The sequence below is a fragment of the Pollachius pollachius genome (genome assembly GCF_949987615.1).
Source record: "Pollachius pollachius genome assembly, chromosome: 19".
NCBI classification, from domain to species: Eukaryota; Metazoa; Chordata; class Actinopteri; order Gadiformes; family Gadidae; genus Pollachius; species Pollachius pollachius.
This window is the reverse complement of record NC_136952.1, coordinates 7,978,174-7,998,958: the sequence shown is the minus strand read 5'-3', so window position 1 is coordinate 7,998,958 and position 20,785 is coordinate 7,978,174. Positions and strand designations below refer to the sequence as shown.

At 46.6% G+C, this 20,785-nt stretch overlaps 2 protein-coding genes across 2 annotated transcripts in view; both read right to left on the bottom strand.

Moving 5' to 3' along the window:
* prkcea (protein kinase C, epsilon a) overlaps positions 1-13,722 on the bottom strand; it is a 22,084-nt gene extending 8,362 nt beyond the window's left edge. The window contains exons 1-2 of the mRNA XM_079756805.1: positions 12,460-13,722; positions 1,332-1,335 (exon numbers count right to left, since the gene is read on the bottom strand). Of these exons, the coding sequence (XP_079612931.1) occupies positions 1,332-1,335; positions 12,460-12,815 (360 nt within the window). The 5' untranslated portion in view covers positions 12,816-13,722. The remainder of the gene's footprint in view (positions 1-1,331; positions 1,336-12,459) is intronic.
* Positions 13,723-17,865: 4,143 nt separating this feature from the next.
* On the bottom strand, positions 17,866-18,980 carry six3b (SIX homeobox 3b; the record flags this gene model as incomplete). The annotated part of the gene is made up of 2 exons (XM_079756871.1): positions 17,866-17,992; positions 18,286-18,980. The coding sequence occupies 2 exons, from the start codon at positions 18,978-18,980 to the stop codon at positions 17,866-17,868; spliced, it is 822 nt and encodes a 273-aa protein (XP_079612997.1).
* Between the last annotated feature and the right edge of the window lie 1,805 nt (positions 18,981-20,785).

Here is a 20,785-nt window from a genome sequence, read left to right as displayed (position 1 = left end):
GAGAGAGAGAGAGAGAGAGAGAGAGAGAGAGAGAGAGAGAGAGAGAGAGAGAGAGAGAGAAAGAGAGAGAGAGAGAGCAAGGTCAGCTCATCTAAAACTCATTAAGAAACAAAACCTCGGGAATGCGAATGGAAACATGTTAGTTTTTTTCCCACACAAAACAAGACGAACCAAAACACAGAAAAGCATCCCTCAAATATACTCTTTGCATCATCATTTATCACCACCATCACCATCACCACCACCTATCCAACGTGATGGACCAGCAAACCAAACAGGATTAACGTCCCAAGTGTACACACACTGTGCCGAGCGGAGTGGTGGTTGCAGCGAGTATGACATAGAGGAGAGCGACATGTGAGGAACCGAATAAATATAGCCGTCTAATTTTTAGCACGCAGCTCACACATTAGGAGTGCAGACTCCTGGGCATGCAAATTCATGTAATAAACCATGTTAAGGCTGGGCATGTTTTATTACATTTAATAAATCCTATTTTGACAACTACATAGATTGAGACAGTCAGCAGAAGTCCGGAAATAAGAGTGAATAAGTATTTGTTTAAAAAAGAAAATCCATGTTGAAACACTTGATGCGTCATTTTGCAGTGTGGGATCTTCTTAACTTCTTGATATTCAGAATATGATATGTATACATATATGTTAAAACATATGGTCATGCTCACACCCACCCAGATCTATCCAAACAAATAATGACATCCCCCTCTTGCAATATACATGCAATTAAAGAGATTACCGACAGGCAGAGAGAGTGAGTGAGAGTGGAATTGTGAGAGTGGTAGAGAGTCAGCAAGAGAGAGAGAGAGACAGGGAGAGAGGTTTAAATCCTTAGTTAAGCTCTGGGACAGCAGTAGATCCTCTTATGCAATGCTCAGATACAAACACATACACACACACACACACACACACACTCACACACACACACACATATTCGTCACACACACACACACACACACGTACGTACAAACACATACACACACACAGCGTGTTTTGTGTGCGTGTTCTAGGTACATGTACATTATATACATGCTGCTTCAGCTGCCATGTATCGGTCCCTGTATGTCTGAACGTCTCTTCGGCCTCTTCCCTCCCTCAGTGGCACATGAGGGAGGGATCAGGCAACACACTACACAACGTTGAATGGAGACTACAGGTTGGTGCTGGGCCTGCTGGTGATTGGTCACAACACTTATGATTATAGTTGATTGTTTATCATTTTTAATTCATTTATATAATATGATATATTGATCCCTGAAATAAAACAAAAAAAATAAATTCAGTTTTTTTGTCCCTGTCATAGTTAACTTTTACCCTTCTGGATGTCAAAAACACAACACATTTATAATTTTTTACTACAAGACGGACACTTGAGAAAAGTCCTCCTAATCAGTAGGGTGCATCTGAGGTGAAACACAACAGATCAGGTCATCAGTTAACATGAGGCAGGCTGATCACGCTTCACATTTCAACACCAAAGCACCTATTAAAGAAGTCTTGACACGACCAGCCAACAACGAACCTACAGAGACACTCTGCCCTGCGATGACGCCCACACATACAGACCTGTGTGTGTGTAACCCCTCACGCTCACACACAAGCAGACCAAAAGTCTGTGTTCTTGTGCGCACACCAAAAACAAAAGTTTATCAAGCATCAAATGGCGAGCTTTGTTCGTAAAATCTTGAGCGCATTCTTGCAGGCGTGTTTTTGCGTGCCCGTGTGACTGTACTCCACGGTGAACATGGGCCCATCTTGTTATTTATGCCGATACATAACAGACAGCAGATTTGTGTGACCCATAAACACCGGCTGATTCTTGTCATCCAGCACTTGAAAAACGCGGCAGCATTAATCCCTAAACATGGCCTCTTGCGTAACGGTGCATCAGCGATGGGATTCGCCCACATTTCTGAGTAATATGGTGATGTACCGGGTGTGCAAATTGAGGGCTCAGCCATTATTTATATTTTTAAACTTTTTTTATGTGCTGCTCCGGAGGAAAAAGGGTTTTAGGGAATGTGTCCTTGTTTCGATCGATGGGAATTTTGTTTCCTGAAAAGTGTGTGTGTGTGTGTCTGTGTGTATGTGTGTGTGTGTTGGTGTTTGTGTGTGTGGAGGACACACACACACACCAGCCAACACACACACAAACTTCATTTGCAGCAGGTTGGTTTGATGGAGGCTGGGATAAAGACAGACAGACGGACAGACAGACAGCAAGACAGACAGACAACAGAAAGGCAGGCAGAATGACAGAGAGAAGACAACAAACATGGTTGTGTTGAAATTCCCTCATCTCTAGACAATGTCGACAGAGGTGGACCTTTATATATCGGAGTTCTCCAAATATCCCGGTGTCTACTGCACCCACTCTGTACTGTGCCTGTACTGGAAAAGAAAAGGGTTTATTTTTATCTCGTTTTTAGAAACACCTTCAATCTCAATATATATAGACTGCGACCAAAAGCTGCTTCGACGGGTTGACTCAGTCTAACTTCCCCTGAAAACTCAGTTTATACGGAGCCTCAGCGATGTCAGTGATACAGAAACACTAGCACACACACACACACACACACTTATATACACACACACACACACACACACACACACACACACACACACCAGACACATGACCTGAACCACTAGACATGAAAGGGACAGTAACTACATTCACATGACGTTCTACTCTGAACAAGAAACCCCCTTTGAATCATAGAATTAACCAGAACATTCCTGTGAGGAGGAGGGTGAAGAGGACAGGCCAGGAGTAGAGCCTATAGGATCGCTCACAATCCAGCTGTCATGAGTCCAGAACGCTGCTGTCTTCGGCGTTACCGTTTTTAACGTGTCTGTTTAAATCCTAATTATGTTAAAGTGTGAACAGGCCATTGGGTTCACAATACAGCAGTAGCCGGAAACATGTAATCATTACAGGAAAGCATCTTAGAGTCACTTCAATTTACCGTGCTTTGATTGGCAGCTCTTCCCCTGACTGAGGTCTCAAGCCCCGCCCTCACATGCTTCTCACATATACACTCATATACACCACGATTTAAAAGGGGCCCAGGACGTTGATCCAGTTAAAGTTTTTCAATCCCGCAATTGAGTTGATTTTGTTCAGCGTAAACACATCAGCATTATGAAACAGCAGAGCTTAACGTCTTTTTTTTACGACATGAGTCTGTTGTACTTTTGAACCCCTTTTTTTTATGTCCACGCTTATTTCATTCATTTGTGTCGTACTTTCAATAACACAATTGCGCGGCGTGAATGTGGTTTCTTCTGCATACACTGTAATTAAAGCTCAGAAATATGCAATGTAGGCAAAACATGATGAATGGACTTCCCTATGCTTTGGAATAACATGGAATATGTGTTACACACACACAAACAAACGCACACAGCGTGAGTTGTATTCCAAAGGAGAAGCCATCTCTGACCACCAACCGGCTCAGTTGAGGTAGAGAAAAGGTTTGGTGAATCTAGTTCAACCCATTAATCTGGTTAGCCCAATTAGGATACTGATACAGGGAGAGCCTGTCTCTCTCTCCTCTCTCTGACTCTGCCCACCTCTCTCTCTCTCTCTCTCTCTCTCTCTCTCTCTCTCTCTCTCTCTCTCTCTCTCTCACACTCACACTCACACTCACACACACACACACACACACACACACACACAATACATGAAGTGGTGCAGAGGGGCACTCGACAAAGCAGACGCAGCGCTCAAAGCTTGCTTTATATCCTCAACTGTTTAGACCCCCCCTCTCCCCCCAAGCACCACCTCCCCCCTTCCTCCCACACTATATGTTCTGTTCACTTACAGCGGTATCTCCCTCACCAGCCCCTAGTATCTCTCCCTCTCTCCCACTTTCTCTCTTTTACTCTGTCTCTCCATCTCTCTTTGCTCTCTCTCTCTCTCCATCTATACATCTCTCTCTCTTTCTTGCTCTCTTTCTCTCCATCTCCCTCCCTCGCTCATTTCTTTTCCTCGCCATTGCTCTCTCTCTCTCTCTCTCTCTCTCTCACTTTCTCTTCTCGTCAACTTTCTCTCTCCCTCATTTTTTCCCCTCTCTCTTTCTGACCTTCATCTCTCCCTCTTCTTTCTCTTCCCTCATCTATATATCACTCTCTCTATCTATATCTCTCTTTCCCCGTTCCTTCTCTCTCTTTCTCTTCTCTTCCTTTCTCTCTCTCTCTCTCTCTCTCTTCATCGCCATCAATATAGGTATTTTTTCCTGCTCCTTCTCACCTTCTTACTCTCTCTTCTTCTTTTCCCTCATCTATATATCGCCCTCTCTCCATCTATATCTGTCTTTCTCCTGTTCTTTCTCTTCACATCCTCTTTCTCTCTCTCTTTCTCTCTCTTCATCGCCATCAACATAGCCCTTTTTTCCCTTTCTTTCTCACTTGCTTCATCTCTCTCTCTCCTTTCTCCTCTTCCTTTCCCTCATCTATATATCGCCCTCTCCATCTATATCTCTTTCTCCCGTTCTTCCTCTTTCTCTTCTCGTCCTCTTTCTCTGTCTCTCTCTCTTTCTCTTCTCGTCCTCTTTCTCTGTCTCTCTCTTTCTCTTCTCGTCCTCTTTCTCTTTCTCTCTCTCTCTCTCTCTCTCTCCCTCTTCATCCCCATCAACATAGCCCTTTTTTCCCTCTCTCTTACTCACCTTCTTAATCCCTCTCTCTTCCCGCATCTATATATCCTCTCTCCATCTATATCTCCCTTTCTATATATAAACTTCTTTCTAAGAAGCGTTTAGTCTTGGTGACATCCTCCCACATCCATCTGTCAAACAACAGCATCCAGAGATAACTCTCATGCAAACACACAAAAGTGATGAAGATACACACAAACACAAGAACACACATTTACACACAAGAACAAACACACATTTACACATTTACACACACACACACACACACACACACACACACACACACACACACACACACACACACACGTCTTTGTGAGACACTGGGAGAGTCATGCATTTTGAACACAACATCTCAGTCTAATAATGCAAGAGGAGCACGCCCCGGCAGGTAGGGGGTGCTGTCATTCGATTGGTGTTTGGCGTCGAGAAGGCCCGCCTCACGCCTGAGTGGCAGGATGATCAACCAGGCCGAGAGGTCTGACACAGAGCGATAGGTTGGAAGACAATTGGATTGTTCAAAGGAAGACGTCCCTAATGGGATCAGCCTGTCAGCTCACCCGCTACACTACGCTACTTTTCGTGGAACATTTCGACGGCGCCGTATGACGTCCCGTTGCCCGTCTAATTGCCAGGCTGATCGTCCAGCTGGCGTAGAAAACAGAATCGGATCAAAAAGCGGTCGGATCGTGTAAATGGAAACACGTTCCACCTGAAGGACGTTTGGATTATCATGGTGTCATTTTCTTTTGTCTTTGGTCTAAACTTTCAGATCTGACATCTGAAATATCTGTGTGTGAGAAAGTGGCCGTTATTTATAGCCGACCTTTGACACAAGGTTTGCGACGCGATGTTTCTATTGAAAGCCTTTCACCTGCACACTATTAGTTAGGTAGCTGTATCTGAGATCTTTCCTTCATTAAAACCAACCCCCTCCCCCCCCAATCCTCTCTGATCAACAAACACACATCAGCCAGAGACACACACACAAACACACACTTAATTAATTGAATGTCCCTTTCCAGCACTTTCTCTCTGACTGCCACGTGCACAGTGACGCAGGTACGAGGCGGACGCTGAGAGAAACAAACGCACGTTCACGTCATTCAAGCCTCAGCAACGGAGAGATAAGGTGTGTGTGTGTGCGTGTGTTTCAGTGTGTGTGTGTTTATGTGTTTGTGTGTGTGTGTGTGAGCATTTCACCTGTGGTCCCAGAGCTCTCAGATATCAACCCATTTATACCCTTTCACTAAAGTTAAAACACACACACACACCACACTCACTCACTTGATTTCCACCCTCCTCCCCTCCACACATACACTCTGACACATACACACATACAGACAGACACACACACAAACAACGATCGTTGACCTGATTTGGTGTCAGTACATAAAACACTTATGCATGTGTTTATACGCAAGCATGTGTGTGTGTGTGTTTGTTTGTTTGTGCGTGTGTTTCTGTGTGTGTGTGTGTGTGTGTGTGTGTGTGTGTGTGTGTGTGTGTGTGTGTGTGTGTGTGTGTGTGTGTGGTCGCTGTGGTGACAATGTGTCAGGGCATATCTTAAACCCGGTCTGCCCTACTTCGCTAGCAGGTCAATAAGGGGCAGGGCCTCCGTGATGTCATCATCCGACAACCTGCCACAGAAACTAGACGAGAGGCTGGCCTCTGATCAAGGCACTGGCTGTGTGTATGAGCGTGTGCATCTCTCTTTGTTTGTGTGTGTGTGTGCGTGCGTGCGTGCGTTTGTGTGTGTGTGCACGAGCATATATATGTGTGTGTGTGTGTGTGTGTGTGTGTGTGTGTGTGTGTGTGTGTGTGTGTGACCAAGGAGCAGATAGGATGGCTTGTTGACATCGAACATCTATTAAAGTGGTTGCATGCTCAGATATTAATAAGTTCAGAAAATAAAAAATTCAGATTGGGTTTCAGATTCGAAGGCTCAAATGAAGCCAGTGCTACTACTGCTTAGCAAAGGCCAGAAGGTCCAAGATCAATCAGTCTCTCTCTCTGTCTCCCTCTTATCTTTTATCCAGCACATTGCCCCTCCCACTTCTCTCCATTCTCTCCATTAAATCCACCAGCCATGCTGTGTGTGTGTGTGTGTATGTGTGTGTGTGTGTGTGTGTGTAAGCAGGTACTGTATGTGTGTTGGTTTTTTTTACCTACATGTGCAGCTGTATCTGTGTATGTGTTTCTTTTTGTATATGTGTGTGTGTGTGTGTGTGTGTGTGTGTGTGTGTGTGTATTTGTGTGTGCGCTCGCGGTTCGTGTTTCCGTATATGTACAGGAAGGGGGGGGTGGGCGGTTTGCGATGGTGTGCGTCGCCGAGGCAAGTGTGGCCGGTCGCCATGGGAACGTGCGGGCGCGTGGCGAAGCAGGACAATTAATAAGCATCAAAGGCTGGTTAATAATTCAACCGCCCCAGCAGGGAGAGAGCACTGCTAGACACACCCGCACAGGGAGCCCCAGAGTGGATCACAGCACACACACACACACACACACACACACACACACACACACACGCACAAGACATCTCCTCAGTGAGAGAAGTGAGTAGGGGGAGGTGAGTGGTGGAAGAAAAGACGGAGACAGAGAGAAGATGAGGTGACGCTTCAGTGCTAAGTGAGGTGTGTCTGTTTGTGTGTGTGTGTGTGTGTGTGTGTGTGTGTGTGTGTGTGTGTGTGTGTGTGTGTGTGTGTGTGTGTGTGTGTGTGTGTGTGTGTGTGTGTGTGTGTGTGTGTGTGTGTGTGTGTGTTAGACAGTAGACTAAAATAGGATCATTGGTGGGCGGGGCATGGGTCTGTACTCCCAGAATTAGATAAGACGTGGAGAATCTGAAACTCAACTCAAACACTCGGTTTTACTCAATTAGCTCTGGCAAAAGTAGAGCTGAATTCCATTCAGACCGACCTTTACTCTCTCTCTCTCTCTCTCTCTCTCTCTCTCTCTCTCTCTCTCTTCTCTCTCTCTCTCTCTCTCTACGAATGACATTGTGGGTGGTGGGTGCCACTTTACAGACAAACAATGGAATTTTTCATTCATTTAATTTCGTCTACGGTTTGTTTGACATTTTACTATTGGATTCCTCGAAACCGAGAGGTATACAAAATGGCCCACAGAAGGTCAGGGGTTGTTTAACAATAAATATTGAGTTAAGGACGGAATACATGACCTTGGTTGTAGATTTAGGATTCAAAGAAACAGAGGAAAAGTGTTGGCTATCGTGCCATATGGAATATGCTGTACAAAAAAGAATATACATATATTATAAATTATTCATTATACATACATTATTATTATACAAATAAGTAAATGAACTTAAACTAAAAGTTTGTGTTCATTGCTCATTTCCCTCGACCTATTTGCTTTCAAACTTTTTTTTGGCAGTCTATTTACCATCATTTTCAATAAGAACAATTGCCATGCTTGTATCATAGTACAGTAGGTGGTCATAATACTCCAACTAATCACAACGCTGTTTGCTATAGAGGTTTTCTTACTGAGGACCAATCAAACACCCCCAGTGAAGTTGAGTTTCAGTTTCTCCTTCATTCCGTCCTGTCCTGATATCTTGTTTGACTTGAAATATGTCTCACACAAAGGAAAGACTGGCTTGAATGCTGCTTCACATTGTCCCCAGACAACCTCCACCAGGCCTTTGTCTGTTCATGTTATTCATCTTATTTAGTCAATATATTTTTAACCACTGAAAGGAATTTGGAGAGGAGATCTTCGTGCTTACGAAAAGCCTCACACAAAGCCCGTACACACACATAAATGTTGATGTATACTGACATGCACACACCCACATATTCATCCAACAGTGATATCACTCCCTTGCAATATGCATGCGGTTACTGAGATTAGAAATAGAGAGAGAGACAGAGGGCAAGAGAGAGAGAGAGAGAGAGAGAGAGAGAGAGAGAGAGAGAGAGATGGAGTGAGCAAGAGCAAGAGACAGAGGCCAGGCCAGAAAGAGAGTGGGAGAGAGAGAAATAGAGAGAGCAAGAGCGGGAGAGAGAAAGAGAGAGCTAGAGCAAGTGTGAGGGCGAGCGAGAGAGAAAGCGCATAAGCCAGACCATGAGAGTGAGAGTGAGAGTCAGAGAGAGAGATAGGGAGAGAGAGAGAGAGAGAGAGAGAGAGAGAGAGAGGAGAGGAATGGGTTGCGACGCTGAAAAGAGAGTGCCATGGAAACGGGGGCAGCAGAAGGGGTGGGATGTAGTGAGGTAACGCATATTGACGAGCATGCTGGGAAATCAATTTCCCAAGGTCAATTAGTAGACTGACCCAAACTAGCATGCATATGTGTATATGTACTCACAGATATTTATACTCTACATACTCTCCTCCATAACCCCCCTGTCCAAGTGTGTGTGTGTGTGTGTGTGTGTGTGTGTGTGTGTGTGTGTGTGTGTGTGTGTGTGTGTGTGTGTGTGTGTGTGTGTGTGTGTGTGTGTGTGTGTGTGCCTGCGTGCATTTGGATCCATATGTATCTAAAGATACCCCGAGCTCTACGAATGCTAATGTATGTGCAAATCAGTGCTTATCACAGCAAATCATCCCCCCCCCCCACTCCTGCCTTACCATCCCACACACTCTCAGCAGGGTCCCTATATTTCATGGTATAATCCAGCAGAATCCATGTCCTGAGAGGCCCCTTGATTTGGTGTGTTTGCTCACGTGAAAGCAGACCACTGTGGGATAGGAGCTACCATCAAGGCATCTGGCACGGCAGCATGCCTTTCAAACACAGACCAGTGCTTCCTGTTAAGGCCCTCCCAAGATACATGTATGTATGTGGACCGTATCTAGGTTACAAATGGAACTCTGTTGTTCCTCGCATTGTCACACACAACGCTTCCCCCTCGAACCACACTGAACTTCCTAAAGCCTAGAGCCCTTACAGCTTCTAGCCATGAAAGGTAGAGCAAATTGCATTTTGCGCTGCATTGCAGTGCTATATATACGTACATGGGAATAAAGCAAAAATAATTGCCACGTAGAAATACTTTGTAAGGGTACTTTTGTATCGATCCTTACATTTCTGTCTACTTTCACTTTTAATTCACTAGGTAAAAAAAGTATTTGCCTCATCATTAATATAATGAGGAGGATTTTTGTCTCATCCGGCTAATGTCTTGTCCTTACAGACTTCTGTACATCTGATTGTGTTACTGCGTATGCGTGGGAATAACTGCCGTTCTCACTGACAAGTTGAGGCACATCCAGCCCACATGGTGTATGAAAACTGCCTTCATGTCTGTGAGCTGCAGCAAAACCATTGGCGAATGACTACCGAAGACCAACACCCTAACCACCACAGATGTTTACCTATATGTAACTTTTGACAGTCAATTGAATTGGACCAATTGTACAACTTTTATTCGTGATTTTCTTATGGGTCAGTTCCGTTTTGATCAGAGGCACTTTCAACTAAGATATCTTAGTACTTTAAACACCAGCGTTGATATGCACATATGTTTAGAGCGAGTGTAATGCATTCTGTATTGACATACTCATGCCTAACAACAGACAGCCTGAGCTGAACATAACCTCACCATAAACAAGATATCTGAACCAAACCAACACATTTACAGTCACTTTTTCACTACTGTCTTCCCATGGGTACGGGCGTTCGATACCCCATGCATGTCCACGGCCTACATGCAGGCATCCTTTCTCAACACACCCCTTACCACCTCGACCCGATCATTCACGACCCATTTCTCAATACACTGTATGCTGCTTTGGATACCATCGGACCAATAGGAATATGAATATAAATGAAATCTGAATATGAAGCCATCAAACAAATAGTGTGTTGGCAGGTTCTTCCCAAACTCTGCTGGGGGATTTCAGCCCTCTTGCCTCTCAGTGAAACCTAATCAGATTGTGGAAGTTGGAAAGAGTGCAAGAGTGGAGTGGAAGAGTGGAAGGGGGGAGGGTGGAAGGGGGGAGGGTGGGGAATTTCACTCTGCCGGTGCCAGAAAGCTGTTGAGGAATGTGAGGAATTGGGGACCGGGGATGACGGGATGTGCAGCCTGATGCGGCGGCCAACTATCACCAGAGAGGATCTGTGGTGGAGGAGGAGGAGGAGGTGGTGGTGGAGGTGGAGGAGGAGGAGGAGGAGGAGGAGGAGGAGAAGGAGAAGGAGGAGGAGTGGTGGTGGAGGAGGTGGTGGTGGTGGAGGAGGAGGAGGAGGGGTGGTGGTGGAGGAGGAGGAGGAGGAGGAGGAGGAGTGGTGGAGGAGGAGGAGTGGTGGTGGAGGAGGAGGAGGAGGAGGAGGAGGAGGAGGAGGATGGGTGGTGGAGGAGGAGAAGGAGGAGGAGGAGGAGGAGGAGGAGGGGTGGTGGTGGAGGAGGAGGAGGAGGAGGAGTGGTGGTGGAGGAGGAGGAGGAGGAGGAGGAGGAGGAGGTGGTGGTGTTGGAGGTGGAGGAGGAGGAGGAGGAGGTGGTGGGGGAGGAGGAGGTGGTGGTGGTGGTGGTGGAGGTGGAGGAGGAGGAGGAGGAGGAGTAGGAGGAGGTGGTGGTGGTGGAGGTGGCGGTGAGTATCCGGGCAGACTTACCGGGGAAACACACACAGGGGGCTTGTTGGGGTTGCACAGCTCTTTTAGGAAGTGTGAGTGAATGTCAAGACGTTTTGGGGGCTGATTTACAGAATGTGACAAATGGAGGAGAGAGAGAGAGGGGGTGGGAGGTGAGAGTCAGAGAGATAGAGAAGGGGAAAAGTGAAAGAGAGGGAGGGAGGGAGGGCGGAGGTGAGAGTCAGAGAGAGATAAAGAGGGAGAGAGAGAGTGAAAGAGCGGGAGAGGAAGAGGGAGAGAGCGAGAGAGAGAGACAAGAGAGTGAGAGTGAGAACAAGTGAATGTTCAGAATAGCAGGCCTGTGATTGACTATGTGGTCATTTAGCAAATGCTTTCATCCAAATCGATTTACAGTGGATTCAGATACTGATTGTTTTAGTTACCTTTATGGGGATTTGGTTGTTCTTCTCAAGGAAGCCTACAAGAAGCCTGGAGCCATATCCTTGTCGTTAACAATCAAAGCCCATAAGCAGACCTGACTTGGGCTCACACAGTTTGCCTACATCCAAGAACCTGGATGACAGACATGAGTAATGGATACCACCATCCAACAAAAAGGTCAGGCCGGTCCTGACGACCATGCCAGAGGTAACTGCGATCGGCATGACAACGACCACTATGATGCTGCTGACGATGATGCTGACGATGAAGACAACGATGATGATGATGATGATGGTGATGATGATGATGATGATGACGACGAAGACGAAACAAGGAACCCTTTGGGCTTCCTCAGACCCAAACACACCACCCACGCACCACATCTATCCCACCTGAAGCAGCCAGGTTTCCATTCTGACTCGGGCCATGTTCACATCGACACCCACGCGCACACACCCCACATACGGTAAACGGTAGATGGACTGCATTTACACAGCGCTTTTATCCATAGCGCTATACAATATTGCCTGACATTCAACCATTCATGCACACATTCACACACCGACGGCGGAGTCAGCCACACAGGGCGACGGCCAGCTCCTCGGGAGCAGCAGGGGTGAGGCGTCTTGCTCAGGGACACCTCGACACTCAAACCGGCAACCGTGCGGTTACCAGCCATCCCGCTCTACGTAGTGAGCCCCCCACACACACACACACTCACACACACACACACACCCCACAACCCCCCCCACCACACACACACACACACACACACCCCCCCCCACACACACACACACACACACACACACACACACCTCACTGCGTACGTACCCAGTCCTCAAAGTGGCGCGTCCCGTTCTGCAGCAGGTCCTCCAGCTGGATGGTGCAGTTGGCCACAAAGTCGTCGTAGCCGATGGGCGCGTCGTGGAACACGGACAGCTCCAGGCTGCGGCCCTCCCGCACCTCGCTACAGAACTCCTGGTTCCACGCGGGGCTGTTGGTCTTGGTCCGGGTGGCCGTCTGGCCCAGCCGGCTGTGGTCCAGGTTGAGGGCCAGGTAGGGGTCCAGCAGGAAGGAGCCGCTCTTGCCCACGGCATGTCGCAGGGCCCAGGCGGTGGGTTTGAGGTCCACCGCCTCGCACACCCGCACCTTGAGCAGTCCACTGAACACGGGCATGGCTGCACACACTCCTGGTGTCCTCTCTGCGTTTGAGTCTGTGTGGGTAGAGGAGGGTGTGTGTGTGTGTGTGTGTGTGTGTGTGTGTTTGTGTGTGACAGAGACAGAGCCAGAGAGAGAGAGAGCCAGGGAGAGTAAGTTGGCTTGGTTTCCTACAAACCACGTCTTTCCTCTGTCGTCTTTCCTTCCGATAGAGGCTTCACTGAGAGGAGTCACTGCATCAGACGGCTGGTTGAACAGCACCGCTCTGCTACATCCCAAAATGCCATCGGCTCCGTGGAGAGTGAGCGTGATACAAGCGTATCACAGACACGGTGTTCTGCGGGAGACCACGACAGCTGCTCGGACATCTATTAAAAAAAAGCGATAACGTAAACACACACCCTTGTTCTGGCTCGAATGTGTCAGTTCTTGAACTTTCCCGCAACGCTGGGGACGTGAGCCAGAACGTTGTTTGTTTACAATCAGTCCTTTGCGCCAGACAATACCGCGGATTCCCGTTCAACGGAAATAACGGCTCACTGTTCACCGCTGCTTTACCTCAAACTGCGGAGGGCGGAGATAACCAAACGTGATCATGGGAGCATTGGAGATTCCCCCCGATCTCCGGGCCGAGCGTGTGTAGCCTACCTCCCGGGTCTCGGTGGGAGGGAGCGCGAGGAGCCGCGCCTAGCCATCCGGGATCCGCGCTCTGTTCCCTGCAGCCGCCGCGGCTTGAGCTCCTGGGGGATAATCTCCTCCGATTTGCCGCTAGCACTACACAGATATGTGTTGGCGGTTCTCGGTAGCGATTCGGTGTTCGGAGGGAGCCTTTCTCGCGGGCTCAATAGCAAGCGAAATGATCCTCGCTTGTCCTCCTCCCCCTTGTCTTTTTTTTTCTTGTGGGTATAGGCGCGCGCCCCCTTGTTTCCCGTCCCTCTGAATGCTGCTGCTGAGTGAGCGAGAGCTTCAGGAAATGCGCAAAACGCGTCAGCCGCGCCGCCTGCCCCTTGCGCCGGATGGGGGAGTGTGTGTGTGTGTGTGTGTGTGTGTGTGTGTGTGTGTGTGTGTGTGTGTGTGTGTGTGTGTGTGTGTGTGTGTGTGTGTGCGTGTGTGTGTGTGTGTGTGTGTGTGTGTGTGTGTGTGTGTGTGTGTGTGTGTGTGTGTGTGTGTGTTTGTGTGCGTGCCTGTGTGTGTGTGTGTGTGTGCAGATGGAAGAGGTGTGTTTGTGCACAGGAGACGTCAAGGGGGGGGTTAGAGGATGGAAATCACCCGCGGGCAAAGAGTTGGCTGTGTGTGTGTGTGTGTGTGTGTGTGTGTGTGTGTGTGTGTGTGTGTGTGTGTGTGTGTGTGTGTGTGTGTGTGTGTGTGTGCGTGTGCGTGCGTCCGTGCGTATATGTGCGCGCATGTATATATGTACGTGTGTGTGCGTGCCTGCGAGCGTGGGTATATCATGGCCAGACACTCAATATAGTCAGTCAATCACCCTGTAACCGTATGCATGGTCACACACACACACACACACACACACACACACACACACACACACACACACACATACACACACACTGCAGTGAGAGCAAAAAGTGAGGAAGATAGCGAGAGAGAGAGAGAGAGAGAGAGAGAGAGAGAGAGAGAGAGAGAGAGAGAGAGAGAGAGAGAGGGGACGCTATAGAAACCATCAAGTGGAAATAGACTCAGAGGAATTGTGGGTATGTCTAAACAATAAACTGTACAATAACAGATGGTGACTGGAGAGTGTTGGAGGCTGGCTGGAACTGCAGAGTACAACAGTAGAGTGCAACAGCCCGGCTCACAGATCACTGGCAACCGACGGAGCCCTTCTCCTCTCCATAGTAACCTCCTCTGTTATGAAGCCCTCTCTCTTTCTGTCTGCGGCTCGGCCTTTCTGTCTCACTCTCACAGACGCACACACACACACACACACAAACTGACACACACACGCAGGCAACGAACACACACACACACACACACACACACACACACACACACACACACTCACACACACACACACACACACAAACGCTGACAGACACACACACACACAAATAAAAGCTATGCACATAGGCTACACAAACAAACACACAAACACACACATACACGAACACACACACACACACACACAAACACGCTACCCACATACACAAGGACACACACGGACAGACACACATGCAACGCACACATACACAAACACAAACACCCACACATTGAAACACACACACACACACACACACACACACACGCGATGCACATACACTTGGCATATGACACATTCGGTCATCATTTTGGTTTCTAACAGACGGGTCACTGCCAGTGGTATGGCGGAGACCGCCACCATACTCAATTGGCTCTGTGTGTGAGTGGGCATGTTTGCTTTGTGTGTTGACATATATAACTGTTTGTGTGTGCACATTAAAGACGAAGACCATGCGCAGAACGCAGTTAGAATGAAGTGCATTTCAGTGTGCATATAATTCCCACTGCAAGCTGTATGATCGCAACAAAGGGTCTATATTTTCGATGGCTGTTCATAAATGGTACACGCATAAGCATCTCGAAGGCTACCGAAATAAACGATCAGCTGAATGAGTTCTGCGTTATTGTGGGCTATTTCCTGTAGGGTATATCCTCGCCCTTGGCACATATGCGTGCGGTGTGCATATCAAGTATACATGCCTGCTGTTTTTCAGGCCGTGTTACATGGCACTGTCTCGCTGCGCCATCTAGCGGCAGCCTAGGGTAGGTGATCGTTTCAGCATTACGTCACTGTTGGAAAGACCCATTCGGTAAATTGTATTTCGAAATTTCCAACTGATTTTATGTCAGGATTTTATGTTGTTTATGTTTTGTTTTTTAATCTAATTATTAACACAATCAGTTTCATACCTTCATAAATTCTATAACGATATTTGGGCTAGAATCATTTCTTAAATATGAATAAATAAATTATTGGAAATGCGGGCGATCACTTTTTTTCCTAATTGACTTACTAAATTATATTTTATATAAATATTTTGTTATTAGTTCTTATTCGTTTTTTATCGTTCTCCTTACCCTTAGTTGTAGTAGGCCTATGCTTCATAGCTTAAACACATGCATGATGCGTTTTAATGTCTTATTATCTCAATCTAAAATGGTGATCAATCTCCTTTTTTCTTTGTATTTATCCAATTTCTATAAAGCTTAATAAAGTTTTGGGGAAAAACTGATATAAGAACGACATTTGAAAAGCTGATGGTCTTTCAGGCCACAGGGTGGCGCTATAAGCAAGACCAAATTATGCCATTATTGTGCCATCGTTTTGAAACATTAATGAATTTGATTGATGGAAAATGGAAGAAAATTGGTTTTGGTTCATTCGTTGGTTTCAGAAATGAAAGGTAAGCACTCGCATAGCTTAACATTAAACTGGTTTCATGTTGGCCTTTTGAGCGTCATTGGGCCAAGTTTAGCCTCAATATCTTAGGTCGATTTCACTATTTTCTGTGGGCCTTAGAACAGGCAATATAACACAGGATAAGTAATAAACCAACCAGGTAAAAAGCACACATACAACAGCACACGCATGCAAAAACACCAAGACATATGTTTACCACCCACACACGACCACACACACTCACAAACACATACACAGATACACACACACACAGACACACACACACACACACACACACACACACACACACACACACACCGATACACACACACACACACACACACACACACACACAAACACACACACACACACACCGACACACACACACACACACACAAACACACACACATGGCCAGTTATATTGTAATATTTTCATGGACGTGTTTCTGAATACACATTTGATAATCTCAAGACATTTATAGTAATAGCATAAACTATTATGTGTTATCATTATTATCATTATTATTATTATTATTATTATTATTATTATTATTATTATTATTAATAGTAGTAGTAGTAGTAGGAGTAGGCTAGTAGTAGCAGTAGTAGTAGGCCTAGCGGTAGCAATGCTTATAATAATAATAAGATCAAGAACAATTTGAATTAGAATTGGAAATAGAATAAGAAATATAATGTTATACACATTTTTATGTCAATGATTATATAAATATTACTAACAATAACAATCATAATCATAATTTCAGCTCGAAAAATTGGCCGATAAAACGCGGTCAAATAAAGCAGCGATAAATCGTGCAAACGAGACTTTGCAGATCAATTAGTTAAGAAACAGACTATACGGCCGTATATGAAGCCGGACATCAATTAATACTGTTATCTCTAGGAAACACATTCCTTCATTGTTTGATTGTGCACAAATAATCCAGGCCTAACCGAGATTGTTTATGTTGTCAAACAATCGTTCATATTTTAAACTGAGGAAAGATAATTCAAATAAAAATACAAAGCCATGACTAAACACTTACTGAAGCTATTGACGACACGTGTTTTAATAACCATGCATGGGTCAACAAGTCACTCGTATATTAAATTAATTTATTTACATAAAATGTCAACACATTTTTTTTAACAATAACACACATTAGGGAAGTGAGCCCCAACACACACACACGCGCGCGCGCACACACAAGCACGCACACACACACACACACACACACACACACACACACACACACACACACACACACACACACGCACACACACGGAGGGCTCCACTGACGGACGTTAAGCAAACGAAAGAACAAAGTGTGCCCATGGAGGAAAGGTTAAGGCGATGAGGTACAACGAGGGCTCACAAACACACTGACATGCTGGTTTCGAGGTAGGCTTCTTCCGTGGTTTTGGATTGTCTCTACGGGTCACATTACGGGTTACATTTCGTCTCACGTCCTCTTCCTTCGATGGCCTATAGCGTGCCTCCTCTTCGCAGAAGAGTGGATATAGATGGATAAAGATACAGGCCATTCCATCCTCTGGTCTTCCCGTTTGGATCCCGAACAAGAGGAGGAGGAGGAGGGAAGGGAGAGTGTGGTGGTACTGGGTTTGTATATTGTGTCTGGAATATTTAGCAGCGCAAGCGCTCTGTCGATTGTTTCACACGTCAAAGTCCGAGTCACTGTCCGTCACCGAGAGGAGCGCGTCCCCGTCAGGGCTGTCCGGGCTGCAGTCCGGCCCGCTGAGGGAGCGCGCACCCTCACGACCCATGCCGTGGTTTTGCAACCTGAGGAGAAAGAGATACATTTGCAATTAGTCCTGATATTTATTATCCACTCCACCAGGCGAGGACATAACAGAGGGGGTAACAGAGGGGTACATTTTGGACTGTCAAGTTTTAAATCCTCGGTTTGTTTGGCGCATGAGCCGGTTTGACTTTAAATGGTTATTAACAGCCAGCATAGTATTTTTTTTATTGGATATCTTATACATTTTCTAAAACTTTTTTTAGATTACATTTTTCAACGTTCTTTTTTGGGGGTTGCATATAAATCCACCTAATGCTGCACATTAACTGACCTGTTCTTGGCGGCCGCCGCGCGGTCCCTCTGTCTCCGGTTCTTAAACCAGTTGCCGACTTGCGTCGGGGTCAGCCCGGTGGCGTGCGCCAGCTCCCGCTTCTTCCCCGGGTTGGGGTAGGGGTCCTGCAGGTACCACTCCCGGAGCAGCCCCCGCGTGCGCTCCTTGAAGCAGTGCGTCTTCTGCTCCCCGTCCCAGATGGTCCTGGGCAACGGAAACTTCTTCCTCACGCGATACTTGTCAACCGGCCCCAGCGGTCTCCCGCGGAGCTTCTCGGCCTCGCGGTAGTGCGCCTCGAGCCACATGGCCTGTAGTTTACCGTGAGAGGCGCGCGTAAAGCGGTGCGTCTCCAGGATGTGGTAGAGCTCTCTGAAGCTTCCCGTGTGGTAGGCCACCACGGCACGGGCCCGCTGGACCGACTCCTGCTCCGAGATGGAGTCGCAAGCGCCCGTGGCCACCGGGAGGGACCAGAGGAAGCGGGCCAGGCGCTCGATGTCTCCGGTCTCCTCCAGAGTCTCGCAGACGCTGGCCACCTGCGCGGCCGAGAAGCAGAGGCCGGGGAAGGCGAAAGGAGGGAAGGTGGAGACGGGCTCCTCCGGGGAGCAGGACCCCGACTGGAAGGTCCCCCCGTCGGTGAAGTGGGGCAGGAGCAGCCGAGAGGCGGAGAAAAGCTCCAGTGGCGACCTGAACACCATCTGGCCGGCGATTAAAAACTATTTAAATATAAATAAATAAAAAGTTCAACAAGTGGACACCTCGTTGGCGCGGTGACGGACACCGTATGAGAGGCGATCTGACAGCGCGCCTCTTTAGGTGAGTTGGATGCCCGAGAAGGGCTCTGATACTCGGCCGTGATTGGTCAGCCTGGTGTCGGATGTAGGGCAGAGCTGCCAATCATGTGCCAGCAGTCATCCGTTCCCGCCCTGTGAGCGACCGATTAGGGTTCACGTTGGCACACTATTGTCCTTTCCACTTGATTTTAAATTAAATAAAGAATAAATATTTCTGATGTGTTTTGTGTTTTATTATTTAAATTGTGAATTGGTTTTGGAAGGTGACCTCATATCTGAAGCACATCTACAAAATTAAAAGGCATTAATGTAAAGAACACGGTGATGATCAAAGATGCATGTGTAGGCCTAACTTATATTTTGCTGGCAGTTTTGTGCAAGCCTCAAATTAAACTGAGGGTCTGAAATAAAACTCAGTTTTAAAATGATCAAATTAACAAATTAATTATTTCAAATAATAGTTATTTTAGCAAGTAAGCCTATAGACCTTTTATGTTAATACATGAATTGTCTTTTTTTTCATCCCGCCCATGTATTCATCATCTGGAACTGGATCAACTGCTATCAAATAAATGACAGAATCCCTGTGTTACCGCCGTTAAGCTGCCGTTAATCTCTGTCCGTTAAAACCAGTAACGCCAGATAACCCAGTACCCTGTGGTGTTATTGGAAATCTCATTGGGCCCCGAAAGCGTATGTTTCTCTAAGTGGTGTAGCGCCATTGTAATCACTTTCCTCTTCTCTAATATCCATAACCACGGGCCTTGGATTATCAGCAGCCCACTAACATTAGAGTAATAGAATAGCATATTCAATCAACATTAACACACTTGCTTATAATCACTTTAGCCATATGCTCCGAACTACGCTATTAACACCATCCACCCTTTTGCGAAGGTGTAGCGCGCATTTGTTTCTCTGCCGTGTGTGTCAAAGTAACAAAGTGGTCAAAGTAACAAATTAATCCCACATTGAAAATAGATGTGTTTAACAAATCAAAATAAAATACGACACATTGTAGAGATTATTATTATATAAATGTTATTTATCACCAGAAACGAAAAAAAGCAAGCGTGTTGTGGAAAGCATCGCAGCTCGAGAGCCACACTTGAAGCTCCGACGCGGTCAGCAATCAAATCAGCCGTCCCGTCCATCTCCTACAGCCCCCTAGCTAATAGCTTGATCCTTGTCCTTCCAGCCAGTCTTCTCTCCACACACACAATCCCTGCCGCACACCGTCCATCCTAGACACCCGGTTGGCCATGAGAAAGGGGGTCACGGCCCGAAAGTGTTAATGACAATTATTTCAATGAACAGATGCCCACTGTGTGTGTGTGTGTGTGTGTGTGTGTGTGTGTGTGTGTGTGTGTGTGTGTGTGTGTGTGTGTAAGCATTCACGGGCACGTGTGTGTCCGCAGAGTGTGGGTTATTGTGTGGATTCTTCATTCACTTAGTATCACAAAGATGGTTTGATACTTGTCATACATCGCTTATCCATGTCTCTTTGCACACATGTTCACACGAAAAAAACAACAACACACAAACACACACACACACACAAACACACACACACACACACACACACACACACACACACACACACACACACACACACAAAACGCTGGTGTTGGTGTTGCACTTGAGATGCCTGTGTGGCGTATATGGGTGGAGAGTTGTGTTTTGTGTGATTACATTTCTATAGAGTCACA